The sequence below is a fragment of the Alligator mississippiensis genome, chromosome 1 (assembly GCF_030867095.1).
Source record: "Alligator mississippiensis isolate rAllMis1 chromosome 1, rAllMis1, whole genome shotgun sequence".
Taxonomy (NCBI): domain Eukaryota; kingdom Metazoa; phylum Chordata; order Crocodylia; family Alligatoridae; genus Alligator; species Alligator mississippiensis.
The window spans coordinates 458932781-458948227 of NC_081824.1; the positions used below are offsets into that span (position 1 = coordinate 458932781).

At 42.5% G+C, this 15447-nt stretch overlaps 1 protein-coding gene across 2 annotated transcripts; it reads right to left on the reverse strand.

Annotated features, from left to right (window-relative positions):
• Positions 1 to 2647: 2647 nt before the first annotated feature.
• On the reverse strand, positions 2648 to 15051 carry HIKESHI (heat shock protein nuclear import factor hikeshi). 2 transcript variants are annotated; one of them, XM_006259000.4, is made up of 5 exons: positions 14935 to 15051; positions 13599 to 13836; positions 8095 to 8246; positions 5707 to 5825; positions 2648 to 2868 (listed from the first exon to the last, which is right to left on the reverse strand). In XM_006259000.4, exons 1-5 carry the CDS (start codon positions 14962 to 14964, stop codon positions 2814 to 2816), a joined length of 594 nt encoding a protein of 197 aa, XP_006259062.1. In that variant the 5' UTR covers positions 14965 to 15051; the 3' UTR covers positions 2648 to 2813. The 2 variants fall into 2 exon arrangements, with proteins under 2 accessions (XP_006259062.1, XP_059577871.1); XM_059721888.1 differs by lacking the exon at positions 2648 to 2868 and adding an exon at positions 2875 to 3345.
• Positions 15052 to 15447: the final 396 nt, after the last annotated feature.

Below are 15447 nucleotides of genomic sequence, written 5' to 3' on the forward strand. Positions count from 1 at the left end.
GGGAAGTAAATATGGGAGCGACTCAGCTGTTCATGATAGAAACTAGGGCTACTATGCACGTGCAGGGAGTCTGCTCCAACGCTCTGTAATTACAGCATGTCAAAGCAGACTTGATTAATCGAGTCTGCTGGAGCTTGGTAATTACCACACTCCAGCATCACAAGTATCAGCATCCCTGCACTGAAAAATGGTGGTGGGGCACTTTAAAGGTCATTTGACAAGCTATAGTTCAAAGCTTCCCCCCCATGCCATTTTTCAGTGCAGGGACTCTAATACACGTGATGCTCTGGGAGCTTTTAAGTAGCGCAGCTCTTGGAGCTGTGCTACTTAAAGCACCCCTCCACCTCCTGGACCACATCTATAAATGCCCTAGATGATCAGAAACAGAATGGTTGAAGTTCTTCAAACTGGCCTGCTAACGAGGAGCTACAAGAGTCCCCTAGTAACATGGTACCACTGGCCAATTATTTGGATGTCTCAAAGGTGCCTTTTAAATTACAAATAAGAGATATCACATACCATATTTACCTGAATCCATGACAACTTTCAAATTTAAGATGACCACTCCTCCAATTAGATTCTATACAAAGAAAATTACAAATTTGTTATAATTTTCCATGTATAGAATCTAATTAGTGGAGGTTTTATCTTGAATTAATCCCCTTCACCCCCCACATCTCCAGCAAGGAAAGCAGCATCAAGAGGCCTGCTCCTGATCTCTTATCACTTGCCCCTCCCTGGTGCCTGCACCCCCCAGGATCTGCATTCCCAACTGCTTGCCCCTACCCTTCAGTCACCCCCTTCATTCCCCTCACTTACCTATACAGTGGCTCTGGTTCTAGCTCATGGCACAGAGCACATGTGACTGTGGCCCTGAACAAGCAGCTCCAAGTGTGGCAGTTGCAGTGGTGAAGCCAAAGGCTGGAGCTGTAGCAGATCCTTTGCTACTGAAGTCTTCCCACATACTTCCCTCGGGCTATGCACCATGTGGCTTCCCTCACACTTCTCCCATGCAATCTCCCATGCTCCACCTCCCACTCCCACCCCTGCACCACGCTCCCCCTCCCTGCCAGCAGAGCAGTCTTTCCCTCCACTACCCCTCCACTCCTCCTGCACAGTATGATTTCCCTTGTGCTCCTCCTGCTCCACACCAAGCAAGGTCAGGCCCAGAGCCAGAGTTGGATCCAAAGCAGCCACTAGCCTTGGACTATACTGAAATCCAAGATGAGACTTCCCCTCTCCCCACCCCATGTTGAATGGTGGAAAAAACAAACAAACCTCATCTTGGATTCAAGTAAATATAGTACTAGTTCAAAAGGGCTCTGAAGAGTCAGAAGCAATGAACCTGTTTCTCCCCTCCCCCCCCAACCAGTGTGACCAAATAGGTTAAGTGAGCTGATTTCTAGCCTAGAGTTCTGGTGGGGAACATTTGGGATGGGGAAGGGGCTCAGTTTGAGCATATTGTGCTGTAAATAGCTCCTGTGAATAGCTCCATAAACAGAAGGCCTATAGGCCCTTTACACTGCAGGGCAGGTAGCAGTCTAGACCTGGCAGCAGGCCAAAGACTGCTCCCTGATTGGCTCCCCATGACTACATATTTCATTTCAGTGGGTGCATGATGTCACCAGGCTAATACTGTAGTTTTTTTTACCAATTTTGTTGGGTGAGTGGCTGGTTGTCCCCAAGGAGAAAGAGAAAGGCTCTAGGAGAGATGGAGAACAAGCAGGAATCTGAGTGAGGACAGAGGGATCTGTAGTGATATAGACTATTTGTTTGGAGCTGAGCAGTCGGCTGTGCTGTTTGGGATATCGACACTCTAGGCCCCCCTTTGAAGAGGGGAACACCCCCATTCCCAGGAGCTTTGTGAAGTGGGTGCACTACAAATTGCCAGGGAAGCCAGGAACAAAGAGGAGCCAGGGTCTTGAGCTTGCCCCTTGAGAAAGCATGCCAGGGCTAACTTCAGGGGGTCTTTGGGGAGAGGGAACTGGATATTTTTCTTGGGAAATCTAGTGGCAGAGCTTCCCCTCAAAACAGTCATCTGTAACAACTGAATCTTTCATCATATTATGAACAAGAGGAAGGAGACAGCTTATGTTAAAAATGGACATCTATCCAGTGTCCCCATTGCCAGTAACCAGTGCTGCCAAAACACTTTCATAACCCCAATGGGCCTACTGACAACACAGAATACTACTTATTGTCCATAAAGTGGCATGCAGTGGTAGTTTAAGGGTCAATTAGAGAAATTAAGGAAAAAAGAACAGGACCAAAGACCCTGGGGCTCAAAGAGGAAGTAAAGAGAAACCAATTTTTAACAGCTGGGAAATTTGACATCAACTGCCCTTGCTGAACACAGCGCGAGCTCCAAGACCATAATGGGTTAGTAATACCAGAAAGAATAAATATTATGTGAGCCTGACAGTGTCTCTTGAAAACAACATGAAGAATGGAAGTCAGTGGCTGGAAAATTAAAGCTGCAATATTTTACACCATTTGTACAGAACATTTTAAAATGGGAAATAAATTACAAGTTTACACCAGTTACAGAGAATTATTTTTAAATATGAATATGCAGCACTGACTTCTTGGAATGGTTAGCGCTTTAGTTAAACAAAAACAAACAAACAAACAAACAAACAATGATAAGCACTTTTTAAGGTTTTTAATTTTAAATGTTTCAAAGATTTTATAAAAGCTTCAAGTTTGTCTGCTTGGGCTGATTATACTAGCCCACTATTCTTTAGTAGGGTAATTTACTGAATCTTTAAGACACCACTGTAATCCAAGAGCACTTCGCATGACATGATTCAAGATTATGTTTTCCAGAAGAGAGGATTCTGTGTCAGACGTCTTTGGAAGTTCTCATACCTAAAAGAGAAGAGTGTGTTGGCATTAAAATGACTTCTAAATTATGCAATTCAAGTATTTGAACTTCCTACCTCACTACTGAGAAGTTAGTGCAATTGATGAAAGTCTATCATATGCAGCCAGCTGTGGACCTAAAATGCACTGCATTTTTAAAAAACTTTACAGAACAAATAGACTAAAATGATACTTCTCCCTGGCAGCTAGTAGGGTCAAGATGAAACTACTTGATGTGGCTGTAATCAGAATAAGAGATTAAAAAATTCTTACCAGTTTACAGAGAATGCTTAGATTGATCTTGCTTTTAGCTGCATCGGATTTTCATTTACGATATTAACCACCACCCTCCCCAACAAACTTTGCAAAGACATGATTCATTCCTGCTCTGGGTACTGTCTTCTACTATGCTTCTCTTCCAGGGATTTTCCTCCCTTTCCATTTGTGCAATACATAGTATATAGCAGGTGCTAATAAAAACTCCTGCAAGGAATAAGGACAAATCAGTTATATTTAGGGTTTAAAAACAGTACCTACATTAGATGATCAAAACATTTAGAAGAGCTCACATACAACATAAGCCATCTTTAAAAACTGTCTAGGTGAATACTTTGAAAGGCATGTGCCCCAGGCTAGGAACAGCTGACTCAAGGGAAAAGGAACACTCGGGCCACGCTGCCGAACGAGTACAATGGAGTCTATGTGCATGTCTACGCTTACAAGGACTTGCCAGTATAACTATACTAGCAATGCCACCTCAAGGGTATAGGTATCACAAAATCACATGGATGAACTGTACCAAGCTGTGTCCCAGCACAGCTGATCTGCTTTTTTAGGTGAAACATGTGACCCACTGTCCCACCTACTGATCATGCGGAGACAATGCATTACATATTCCCTGCTTACAGAGATCCATCTTGGAGATTCCCAGGTGTGTCTCTGAAAGTAGGGAAAGCCAAGCAGGTGCTCCCAGGGTTAGAGAGGCCCAATCAGGGAGGGAAAAAAAATAAAAATAAATGATTAAAAAAAAAAATAATTATTTAAATCAGATTTAATCATATTTTTTAAGATGCTTTTTGTTTAAAAATGAATTTATATAAAGATAGTTTTACTTTAAGATATGTTAAAGCTCAAAGATATTATCATGGAATAGGGATTATAACTTCTAATTATATACTATTTGGGATGATATATTCATGTAACCTTTTTAGAAGTTTTATAAATAGGTCACAACAGGCCATGGACTATATTAGGGGCCCAATCTCATGGGGTTCCCAGAGGCTCCTCTACAGATTAGTAAAGATTAAAGAAAACCACTCTACCCAATGGGACTCAGTGCTCAGTCTAGAAGATCCCATTAAGCATCTCTGTGATGCTTAGTTTCAGTTCTCAAACCGTGGATTTGTGTCTCCAGAGTTCATAAGCAGACAAGGTTCTTTGGGTAGATGCCATATCTTTTAGACAAACCAATTACAGGAAAAGCTCTGCTAACCGGCACCTTACACGCCAGCATGCTCTATTAACTGGCATGCCGGCTTGTAAGGTAAAGTGAAACCGGAAGTGCCCACCGTGGCGGGAGAAGCGGCACCTGTTCAGACCGCTCAATTAACCGGCATATTTTGTTATCCAACATGTCCCATTCCTGGGGGATGCCAGATAACAGAGCTTTTACTGTAGTTGGAAAAATTGTTCTTTGCAATCTTTTGGGCACAAACGGCCGTCTTCAGACATAGGGATAGACTGCATAGGGATAGACTGCTGTCTCCAGAGATAACATCCTTGTTAACAGCAGTATATGGAGATAGAACATAACAGACCTGATTCCCCACTCATCAGCTCTATTGCGTCTCTGCAAGTTTGTATACACAGTCAAGCCCTTACCTTTCTCTGAAAATGCCAAGTTTCAAGAATTTGAAAGAATAAAGGATATCACACAACAAGAATGCACTGTTTGTAGAAAACAGTGATTACATTGAGGCTTCCTGACCAGTGATTTAAACTGATTTGCTTCAAATCAAATCCACCCTGGGCCTAATCCCACACAGGATTTCCCGGGATGCATAGGAGCAGGCCCCTCAAGCCCTGGGAATGCTTGCTGGGGCAGCTGGAGAGTGCGGGCACCTCCAAGGCTGCCCACACTCTCCTACCATTAAGCAAGTAGATGTCAGCCATGAAAAAAAGTGGCAGAAATTATTAATGACCTTTTGTCGCCCCATAAACAAAAGCATTTTTGACACAACAAAGGGCACGGTCATCTATTTGCTTTTACTTTGTGCTGCCATAAAAATTGTTATGGTGGCACAAATGTGACATCTGTTTTCAGCCTCAGAGAGAGACAAATTTACACTGACAAACGCAGCTTAACCCAGTCCCAGGAGTGGAATATGCTGAACTCTTAACATGGACATTTTGCCTGTTTAGCTGCATCTACATTAGTCATCTTAATGACAGCGAGGGTAGCTAGGGGTATAATTTTCTGACACTATAAAAACAACACACACTGTAATGGTAGTTCAAACCTAACAGACATTAATTGTTGTTGGTCAAAGGCAGCACTTTCTGCTTTTCCATACTAAACAACACTACAAAAGGTAGAACGATGTCCAGAACAAGCATACCACAATTGCAAGGATTAAATTGCCAGTGGTAAACAAAACTGTTCTCAGGGTAGCTGAGGCTGAGAAACAGAACACAGCTATTGATTGCATTGAAGAACTTGTATGTCAGCAGGGAAATGATGTCAGTCATTTTTTGGAGGCTATGAGGGTAAATTCTGTATTATGAAATCTGTAATTCCAGTGACTAGAATAAGCCAATTGCTTTGAGATAGATGTTTTCCCTTACCATTTAAGAACTACATTAGCAGGAATGAAAGCTTCAGAAGGATTTGGCGTCATCTGAGCCTGAGTGACAGCAAACGACGAAGCAAAGTTATAGAAGTTATCCAGCATCTTCTGAGTGAACTGAAATATAAAACCCCAACTTTATAAATCAGTACTTAAAACTTTAAGAACACTTTTTACATTTAAAATGCTTTACAAAGGACTAATCAATCCTCAACTCCCACATAAGATGGAGAACATGTTCCTTTCTATGCAAGTGGAGAAAGCAAGGTTTACGCTGAGTGAACAAGTAAGTCTGTTTTAGAAAGGACTAGATGTAGAGGTTCTAGCTCCCTGCCTTGTCCTCAGACTCTTCCTCTCCTAACGGAAGACCTTTTAGATATGTCCAATGTAATGCACCTACTTCTTCACTTCCATGAAACCATATTTTTATAAGGTTTGCTTAAGGAAAATCAGAAGTGACCTCATGACAGAAATAAGGAGATTTTGTAAAACTCTGACTATAAAATGATGCAATGGTAAGTCTAGAACCTTTTCCTCCAAAACTGAAGCAGAAAGAACGTTAGTTGATCATGCCTCTGTGGGCCTTTTATTTTATATTGTTTCCCTAATGGTATTCCAAATGGTTAATTCAGGTTCAGGCTAGTAAAATAAAGAGACATTAATCCCACAAAAAGTACTACTATTCTAATCATACCACCGCTTATCTCTTTCCTTCAAGTTGCTTGCAACTGTCTCTTTTGAAAATGTGCCCTAAAAGTCATAACTCCTACTGAATTCCTATGAAACAGTATTAAAACTGAGGCAAGCATATATTTTATATACATGGTATTGGAGAAGAAAAAAAAATTTGCAAAAAATGACTTGCAGCAATCAAACATCTATGCAAAAAAGTAGCAGTTGTGCACAACTGGTCACAAAATACATAACAAAGTAGCTGGTGGCCCTGACCCAGCAGCAAGACTAGAAAAGGTGGAAATGCCTTGTATTAGTATGGAGTAACAGTAGTTATTCAGAGGAACAAAACCTAATAACTTAATGACCAGTTGTTTCCTCTGGACAATTAGCATCTGATAGTATCAGGGCCCCTTTTAAGTCGTGCTCTTTATCCTTATTTCCTGGTTATCCTTCCAGACAAAAAACCGGAGTTTGGGTCTGAATTTTAAGTTAAATGGTTCTGGCATTGTCTCAACTCTTCAACTGTTTGGGAGACCCAATGCAGGTGGCTAAAGAAGTTTGACCTACCTGGGTACCACCAGGGCCCATGCTGTCCCACGGCAAGGTAAAAATGGGGAATGCAACGTAACATACTGTAATCCAGCAAGTAGCCCAAAGTGGAAGATTTTGCAAAAACCCACCCAGATAGGCCTTAATCCAACAAGAGAGGCAAGGATTTCTTAGGGTGATGCCTTTTATTGGATGAAGTTTGACAAGCCTTGAATGCGAGACATTCGTCCTGAGACTTGACAAAAAAGTCTTGCATTTGGAAGCCTGTCTAACTTTATCCCAACTACATAGTTGGACTAATAAAAGATACCATCCTAAGAAATCCTCACTTTTCCCATAATTGCTGGACCAGCATGGCTACAACATCACTCCTACACTACCATAATGTGTAAATTTATCTAACACCTGAGAGGTTACAGTCTGGAAGAGCAGGAAGGGGACAGAGGTGCAGCTAGCCTGTTCCAGCGACAGTATCACAGGAATTTTACCTTGTCATCTGAGTTTCACTCCCCAACAAACATCTCCCACCTCCCTTCAGCGAAGGCACTGAATTCCGCCAGCAGTCAGGAGGGACTATATATATGAAATGGGAAAACGTGCCAGCATTCAGTAAGAGAGTATAGATACTTCAGTACACACACACACACTTATCCAAGTCAATTACTTTTTCTTTTTAAAAGAAGAAAGTTCTTAGAACTCTTAGGACTTCATTGCAAAAACTGAAGCTAACCTGCGGCATTAAGATAAGATAGGTCTTCGACTGTTCCTGACTTAAATTCAGTGAAGGGAGACAGGAGATGCTTGATGGGCAGTGAAACATGGATGACAAGATTTCTATGATACCGTCACAGGAACAGGGCTAATTGCACTGCTGCCCCCCCTCCTGCTGTTCCGAACTGAAGCGAAGCTTCTCCGTGTTAGAATTACATATACATGAAATAGGAAAATGTGCCTGTATTCAGTAACAGAATTTACACTTTAAGCATGCAGGCCACGGCAATGTCAGAAGTGTACAGCCAAATGAAGAGGGCCAAATTAGGTTCGTTTAATAACACAATTTTTCACTGTAACGTTTTAAGTGCCTGCATCCGTTTTTCCAGAGATCTCTGTTCTTAACCACCTCCTACTGAGCACTTGGCAAAACAGCATGCTGTTTAGTTACCTCAGTGAATGAGTCTACTGATGATACAGCAGCACTTGCGACAGGAGTTTGCTGGGCCAAGTTTTCCAGCAATTCCACCGAAATTCCGATCTGGGCTACAGACGGCGTCTGAGGAAGGTTCATTGCACCAAAGGGGTGTTGGCTCCCTTTCCCTGAAAAGAGCACAGCCATCAGACTTGGCAGCAGTATGACTACAGCACTGCTTATGACACCCAGAACTCCTTAGGAATAAGGGCTTTTTTCCTTACCAATGAGAGAGATTAACTTGCCCACAGTATTATGAAGAACTGCACACAGCCTAACGATGCAACAGGTAACTTTAAAATGCAGCTGTTTCTTTATTCTTTCTTATATACTGAAGAATGCATTGGCAATTGCTAAAAGTACTTTTCTGGGAAAAAAAATTGTAAGAAAGAATTAATTATTTTTACAGTCTCCTATTACGTAAACAAGTCTTCATTTAATCAGGTGCATTGTTTGTAAGTCGGTCTGAAGCATTTGAACTTCTTGCTACTACTTATGCCAATAAAATAAGGAGCCTGACTTTTCAAACACAAGGGAGTATGATTTACAATAAAACCCAATTTTTTTTAATACACACGACAGTTTCCAGAAAAATCCCAGAGACAAGTAATACAGTTGGTTTCTTTCGATTTGATCATTCAAACAGGGAAAAGACAAAAATATTTTTTGCTATTGAACACAACTACTATGTAACGTCTAAAATATTTGACCAACAACCCTTGGGTGTCGAAAACATTTTAAGACGACAAGGTAAACAAGCCAATACCTTGAACTGCTTTGAAAATCAAATACTCTTAAAGACCCTGTGGGGTCTCTGAAAGGAAGCTTGACATCTACCTGGCTGAGGTCATTTGACCCCGGTTTTCTCTCCTGCCCAGGGCAGGGGGTCGGACTTGATGATCTACAAGGTCCCTTCCAACCCTACTTCTAAGAATCTACAAACATTGGAGAACTTGTATGAAGTTCCTAGCATTTCACACTGCACTAAAAGTGTGAGCAACTCTTCTTGAAATTTGAATAAACTTTCAAGCTATCCTTTGTAGAGTGCTGCCTAGTAATAGAGTCTGGACAGAAAGCTGTGTACTGGCACAGTCCACATCAGAAAGAAATGGCTGTAAAATAAAAATACCCTCATAGTTACAAAAGTTATTTGAGAACTTCTTAACAATGTGGCTCTAAAACATCCTTAAACTGCATCCTTTTTATACAGAAATCATTCTAGCTCACATCACTTTCGTCTTTTAACCAGGGCTCTAAAGCCCAAACTCACTTGGGATACTACAAGACCATCAAGATTCACTATCTGCCACTCCCTGTTGCCCACATAAGTGATGTCACTGGGAAAAGAACAAAGATTTGGGGGAAGGAAGGGAAATGTGTTACCATTAGCAAGTGAATAATACTCTCCTCCACACAAGTTTGTAGTATGCGAGTATCTTGCTACTGGGAAGTACCATGCTCTGGACAAGACAAGGTATAGCTTGGTATAGGTATACCAATATATGGTATTGCAGGTTGTAGACAGGTCTTAATGAAAACCACCACTACCAGCTGACCTAATCCAGCTGCTAAAAAACTAAGACAATGAGAGTAGCACAAATCTATGTCCCACCCAAATTGAAGAATTAACTATTTTTCCTTTCTTGATTTCTTTGAAAGGTCTAAGCTAGTAATATGTAAGAAACTGGAAAATATCCTTCTCAAAAGGAAGCACCTTCAAAACTAAATACTCACTTCTGAAAAGAAGGCACAGTTCAGATTGCGCTAAATTTTCCCATGTAGACATTAGTAGCTACTATTTATAGTATATGTACAGTAGCTGTTAAAAGAAAAAGATGGCTCAACTGTCAAAAACATTTACTTTAAGGTTAACCCAGCCCAAACATACCAGCCAAGCTCCTTAGCGCCAAGAAGGCAGCTTGCAGTAACATCTCTGAATCCAACTTGGCCAGCTAAGAGGTTGGGCAATGGATTTCTATATGGGATAGTTTGGACAGGGATGACCACTGCCTCAGGTAAGGGGCTGGACTAGATGACCTCTGGAGGTCCCTTCCAGTCCTACTTCCCTATGATTGTATGAAATGTTGCTGCCTTCCTCTCCCACAGTAATGACCTTTTTACCCTATATGGAAAAAACTCAGTATCAAATAATTTTGTTCTCATTCCACTGCTTTCTTTAATCACACTCCATGACTGAGGGCTTAAAAAAAATAAAGGACTGAAATGATCTGTAGATTTCAATTTAGCAAAAAGACCAGTTAATTTATCAGATTCAGTCCCTCAACCTGCTATTTAGTGATCCTTTGTGAAACACCACAAATACTGAAATTCAATCTATGCTGCAGAGAGCAAATAACCCATTAGCTTTATAAGATTAGGCTGTGTAGAAAATAAGTAGAAAACAGAAGTCTGATTTCCAGGGGCTAACTGAACACTGTGTTCAAGTTCCAACATTATCACATTTATCATCATTAGAAATTCCAGAATATGACAATTCTACCTGCAGAGTCCATTTTGGCTGCCACATTTCCCAGCTGGAGCCAACATCCTACAGTAAGTAGTGTTAAATGGAACGTGCTAGAACATATATCATTAATATGAAAAAAATCATTATTATTCAAAATAATTTTGAATAAATCAGTACTTTTTCAGTTCTTGAATACATAATAGTCATTCACTACAAACACACATATTTAACACCTACATTTTACAAACCAAAAAACCTATGATAAAGTACAACTTGTTAAGGCAAGAAAAATAAGTACTCTATGGCATCAAAACACAACCAAAGCCTGTGATGTTTTTTGATTAACAAACTTGTCTGAACTGCACAATTTTCTGAAACCTGCAAGCATGACCAAGAAAGGAAACAGGAACATGCCAGCAATGTCTACTGGAAGAAAATACAGAAGCAGTGGAAGCACAAGAGTGCAGCCATTAAAAAAAAAAGAAAAAAGGAACTTGGCAAAAGAATGTTATCACTGTTTTGAAGGATTATGCCGAAAACTGGAAAGAAAAGGGAAGCAAGTGATGACTCTTGATCCAAAACGAAGGGGAATGCATGGCACTGACAAAGCAATGTTTGTTTGGTTTCAGGATGTTTGTACAAAGGAACATTTTGATATAGCACAATGAATTTCAGGCAAACGCTGACTGACAATACATGCATTTGAAACACTCAATTCAGCTCCAATTTGGAGAATTTCAAATTCAGGTTGCCTCAAATGCCACAAAGATGTGCAAGCCTTCCAACCTTTCCTCTGGGCCTGTATCTAGAAGAATCAGCACACAGAGCTCAGGATTTCTGAGCCAAGGAGTTCAGATGGCAAGCACTGGTATCCAGTATGATTATTCCCTAACTATCCTTGCAAATGATTCTAAATTCAATTAGGCACATATAGTAAAAACTGATACAAACATGAGAAAAATTATGCAAACAGATCACAAGAGTAAGCCAAAAAACCCAATTTTTTTTAATAAAGTGAGCTTTAGGCACTCTCTCAGGTTTTAAGTGATAAGCCTCCACACCAGTTTAATTAGGAATCCAGTGATGTTTAAGTGCTTAATGCAAACTGAGTGTATTACTGCATCTGATATTTAGAAACAGAACTACTACACAAGGCCTGTTACTAGATTTGTTACATACTACACTTACAAGCAAACAAAAACAAAAACAAACCTCTTACAAATGTGATCAGCTCACTGAACATTTCACATCCTATTAGCACGCATAAGTGTATATGGCATGCATTACTATTTTACTCTTCTTAGCATTGCAGAAGCAAAGCAGATTTGGCAAAAGGAATAGGATTCTGTTCTAACTTGTTTGAAGGACTACTGAATCACATCCCAATGAAGAATTGTTATTATTGTAAAGATGGAGTCAAAAGAGCACTGTTATAGCTGTTAAATCCACAAATGAGCTTGTAGAGCTTGCAATTAGTTAAAACCAGAGCTGACAGTGACTGAACAATAGAGAATTCATAATGAAATTATATTTACACTCTGGACAGACAGACCACCAACCTCTAACTTGTGTAATCCAATGCATATATTGCAGCGCTCAAGAGTGCTGTCTACATGACTTCCTAGAATTGTTTCAATCTTATTCAGTTTGGTCAGGATGTGCAATGAAAAAAAAATGGCTAATCTAAATAAGCCTAAAAGCAGAGGCTACTGTTTGGCTGGGAAAGTAGATCAACTTCACTGGGAAGTAAGCAGGCGATGAAGTGGTACTAAAACAGCAGCATTTTACTTTATAGCAAAGGTGATGGCTCTTTCTCTCTGAAGAGAACAGTGACAATGTTTGCTCAGAGTAAGTAAATTGCTTTAGTACTTTTTTCAAAAGAATAAAATAGTAATTATATATAGGAATTCTCAAAAGGCCTCTCAAAATTTTGTAACTGAGCCAATGCCATGGTTCACCACAACCTTACGAATCATCAGGGCTGCCACTATCAAGATTATGCTGGTTTTAATGGAACAACTAGAGAGCTAAATAACACAGTTTGAGAAAAATCATATCAAGTGGAACATGTCATTGCTGCTTAAATCTTTTTTTGGACACTTAAGGAAGTAGGAATAGCTGAAAGGTGAGCAAAGAAAACTAAAATAGAACCATCTTACATAGATGACAACTGCATCATCTATTTGTTGAGAAATCAATAGAAAAATCCATGTAATTAGAAGAGACTACCCACTGTATTCTTGGGTCTTTTCCCAGCAATATAAGACATGCAGTAAATACACTATTTAGTTTTCAAGAGGCTACTTTTATGAAGTCACTGTATCTGGCTTCTAGAAGTAAAGTAAAAAACGAATCTTTGTGCTACAATAAATGTATCTGGTCTTGGCAACATAACGCATTTCTTCCTACACAGCTAATGAATACACAGAGTATGCTTTACCTTCTATATGTCATTTATACGCATTCTGTTGAAACAGACAAATGCAAGTTCTCACATGAACATATCCTGAACAATTAGAAGCGAGAAACGTTGCTACAGTTGCACGTAATTAGATACCATTAGTTCTGATCAACTGTGCACAACTCAGACTGAAGGCCACTTCCAACAGAGCTTCTGCTCAAAGAAAATATCACACTGCAGGCAGGAATCTGGACCTCGCAGGCAGGGGCAAACAAAAAATAAAATTTCTGCATAGTTAGAACAGTCTGAAGTGATGAAGAGTAATCCGACTCAATGTTTTACTTTTCAAATCCTCTTTTGTTTTTTTATGCTTATGGAATGACAATAAATGAGGCCAACAGGACTGCCCTGGCAGACTGCATGTGGCCCACAAGCGGCACACTGTGACTCCTTTGCTTAAAATATAAATACCAGGACTATTAAGATCCAGTTGAAAGGACAAATGTTTGACTTCCCAAGCAGCACTTCATTAGCTTACTGTAGTCATTAGAGAATATGCACGCATTTTGCTGTCAGTGATACTGTTTAACTACTATATTTTCCTGCTCTTACCAGATTTCAGACCGGAAATTTTGAAGATGGCACTTGGTTTCTCATTGGTGACGAATCCTAGCAGCTGCCACACTGCCATCCCACTCTGGTCAGGATAGCAGAAATAGACAGATCCTCCCATGCCCTCTGGAAATGGGATGGTTCCCAGCATAAAGACCACTACGTGGTTGATGTTTTCATAGTCAGGCAAATCAAATACAAATTTATCTTCAGCCACCTGTTGTGCCACTGCTTGCACCTGGAAAACAAAACCAAGTTTCAGTTCTGATACCTGAGTTTTGACTCTTATCGGTGAGACACCTTTTCTGAAACATCAAGCAATTGCAGGGAGGGGAAGCGAGGAATGTCGCAGCTTAAGATTTCTAATCAGCCTTAGAGAAAACCAAATGCAGCTGCACAGCAACTGTGCAACAGGCTATGAAAAAGGATTTATGATCCTCATCCCAATGACACAGATGCTACACCACACCCAGGATACTTTGGCTGTCTGTGTGCAGAAGAGTTTCCCAACTTAAAAGCAGGCTGCTCAGCACGGTACAACCCAAACCATAGGAACCGGCTTAGCTAAGAAACAAGGCAGGGCTTCAACCATCAAGTTCATGGCACCCGAGCCCCATGTGGACAACACAGCCAGGTACACTCCCTTCCACCTCAATTAAAGTAGCTCCTGCTAAGCACCCGCCAGTCTCAGCCACACCAGGGGGCAGCAAAGGGGCTGCAGCCATTTGCTCCAACCCTGCGGCAAGTTGCTGAAAGAGGGAGGCAGAGGCAGTCAAGTCCTTGCACGAGGGACTGGAAGCAGTGAGGGACTGGATCAGGGGTTCGCTGCCTCCCAGGCCAGGAGCGAGGGGGGGGGGGAGCTCAACCTGCCCTATGCTCCTCCCATGCTATCAGCTATGTGCCCCAGCCCCCCCCCAGCCCCCCCCAGTCTGTCCCCCCTTATGAGTGACAGCTCCTAGGCCCCCCAAACCCTCCCCCATGTGACATGCCCCACCCCCCTGCACCTCCTCCCCCACCAGTGACATGTCCCACCCCCTGCAGCCCACCCCCATGAGACATGCCCCACCCCTGCAGCCCCTCCCCCACCAGTGACATGCCCCACCCCCTGCAGCCCCTCCCCCTCAATGACAAGCCCCACCCCTGTAAAGCCCCTCCCCCCTGCAGACCCGCCCCCCACCAGTGACGTGCCCCGCCCCCACCTCTTCCCCCGCCAGTGACGGCCCTCCAATCCCCCCTTTATCAGTGACGTTTCCTCGGCCCTCCGGCCCCTCCCCCTACTAGGGACGTCCCTCGGGATCCCCACCCCCGCGGCGCCCCTCCCCCGCCCGCCACGCACCAGCCTTCCCGCCACCAGGCAGCCGAACATGGCGGCACCGCTGAGACGCTTCGGCCGTAGAAACTTCTTGAACCGCCCGGACGCGCCGGAGCCTACATGCCGCCCGCGCTGACGAAAGTGGCCGCGTGACCCCCGCCCCCCGCTAGGAATCACTTCCGGGTGAGAAGAAAACTACAGCGCCCAGCATGCCCCGCGTCGCCAAGCGCTTGTGGGCGGGGGAAGGACTCCGGCGCGGGGCGTGCTGGGAGGCGAAGCACGCATGCGCCGGGGCTGCTCCCGCACGTGATTAGGCTTTCGGTGTTCGAGCGCGGGAGCCGCTTTTGGCACGTGGCGATTCTGCTGCACATGTGCGCACGCGCGCCTGCGCAACAGCGTTACACCTGCAACGTGTGCCGGGGTCCTGACGCGCTTCACCCTGGGTGTGCAACCAAAAAAAAAGGGGGGGAGGGGGGCCTGTGAGAAAATTTTGGGGTGCAGGAGCTTTGTGGGAGGGGGGAACACGGCCTAGATCAC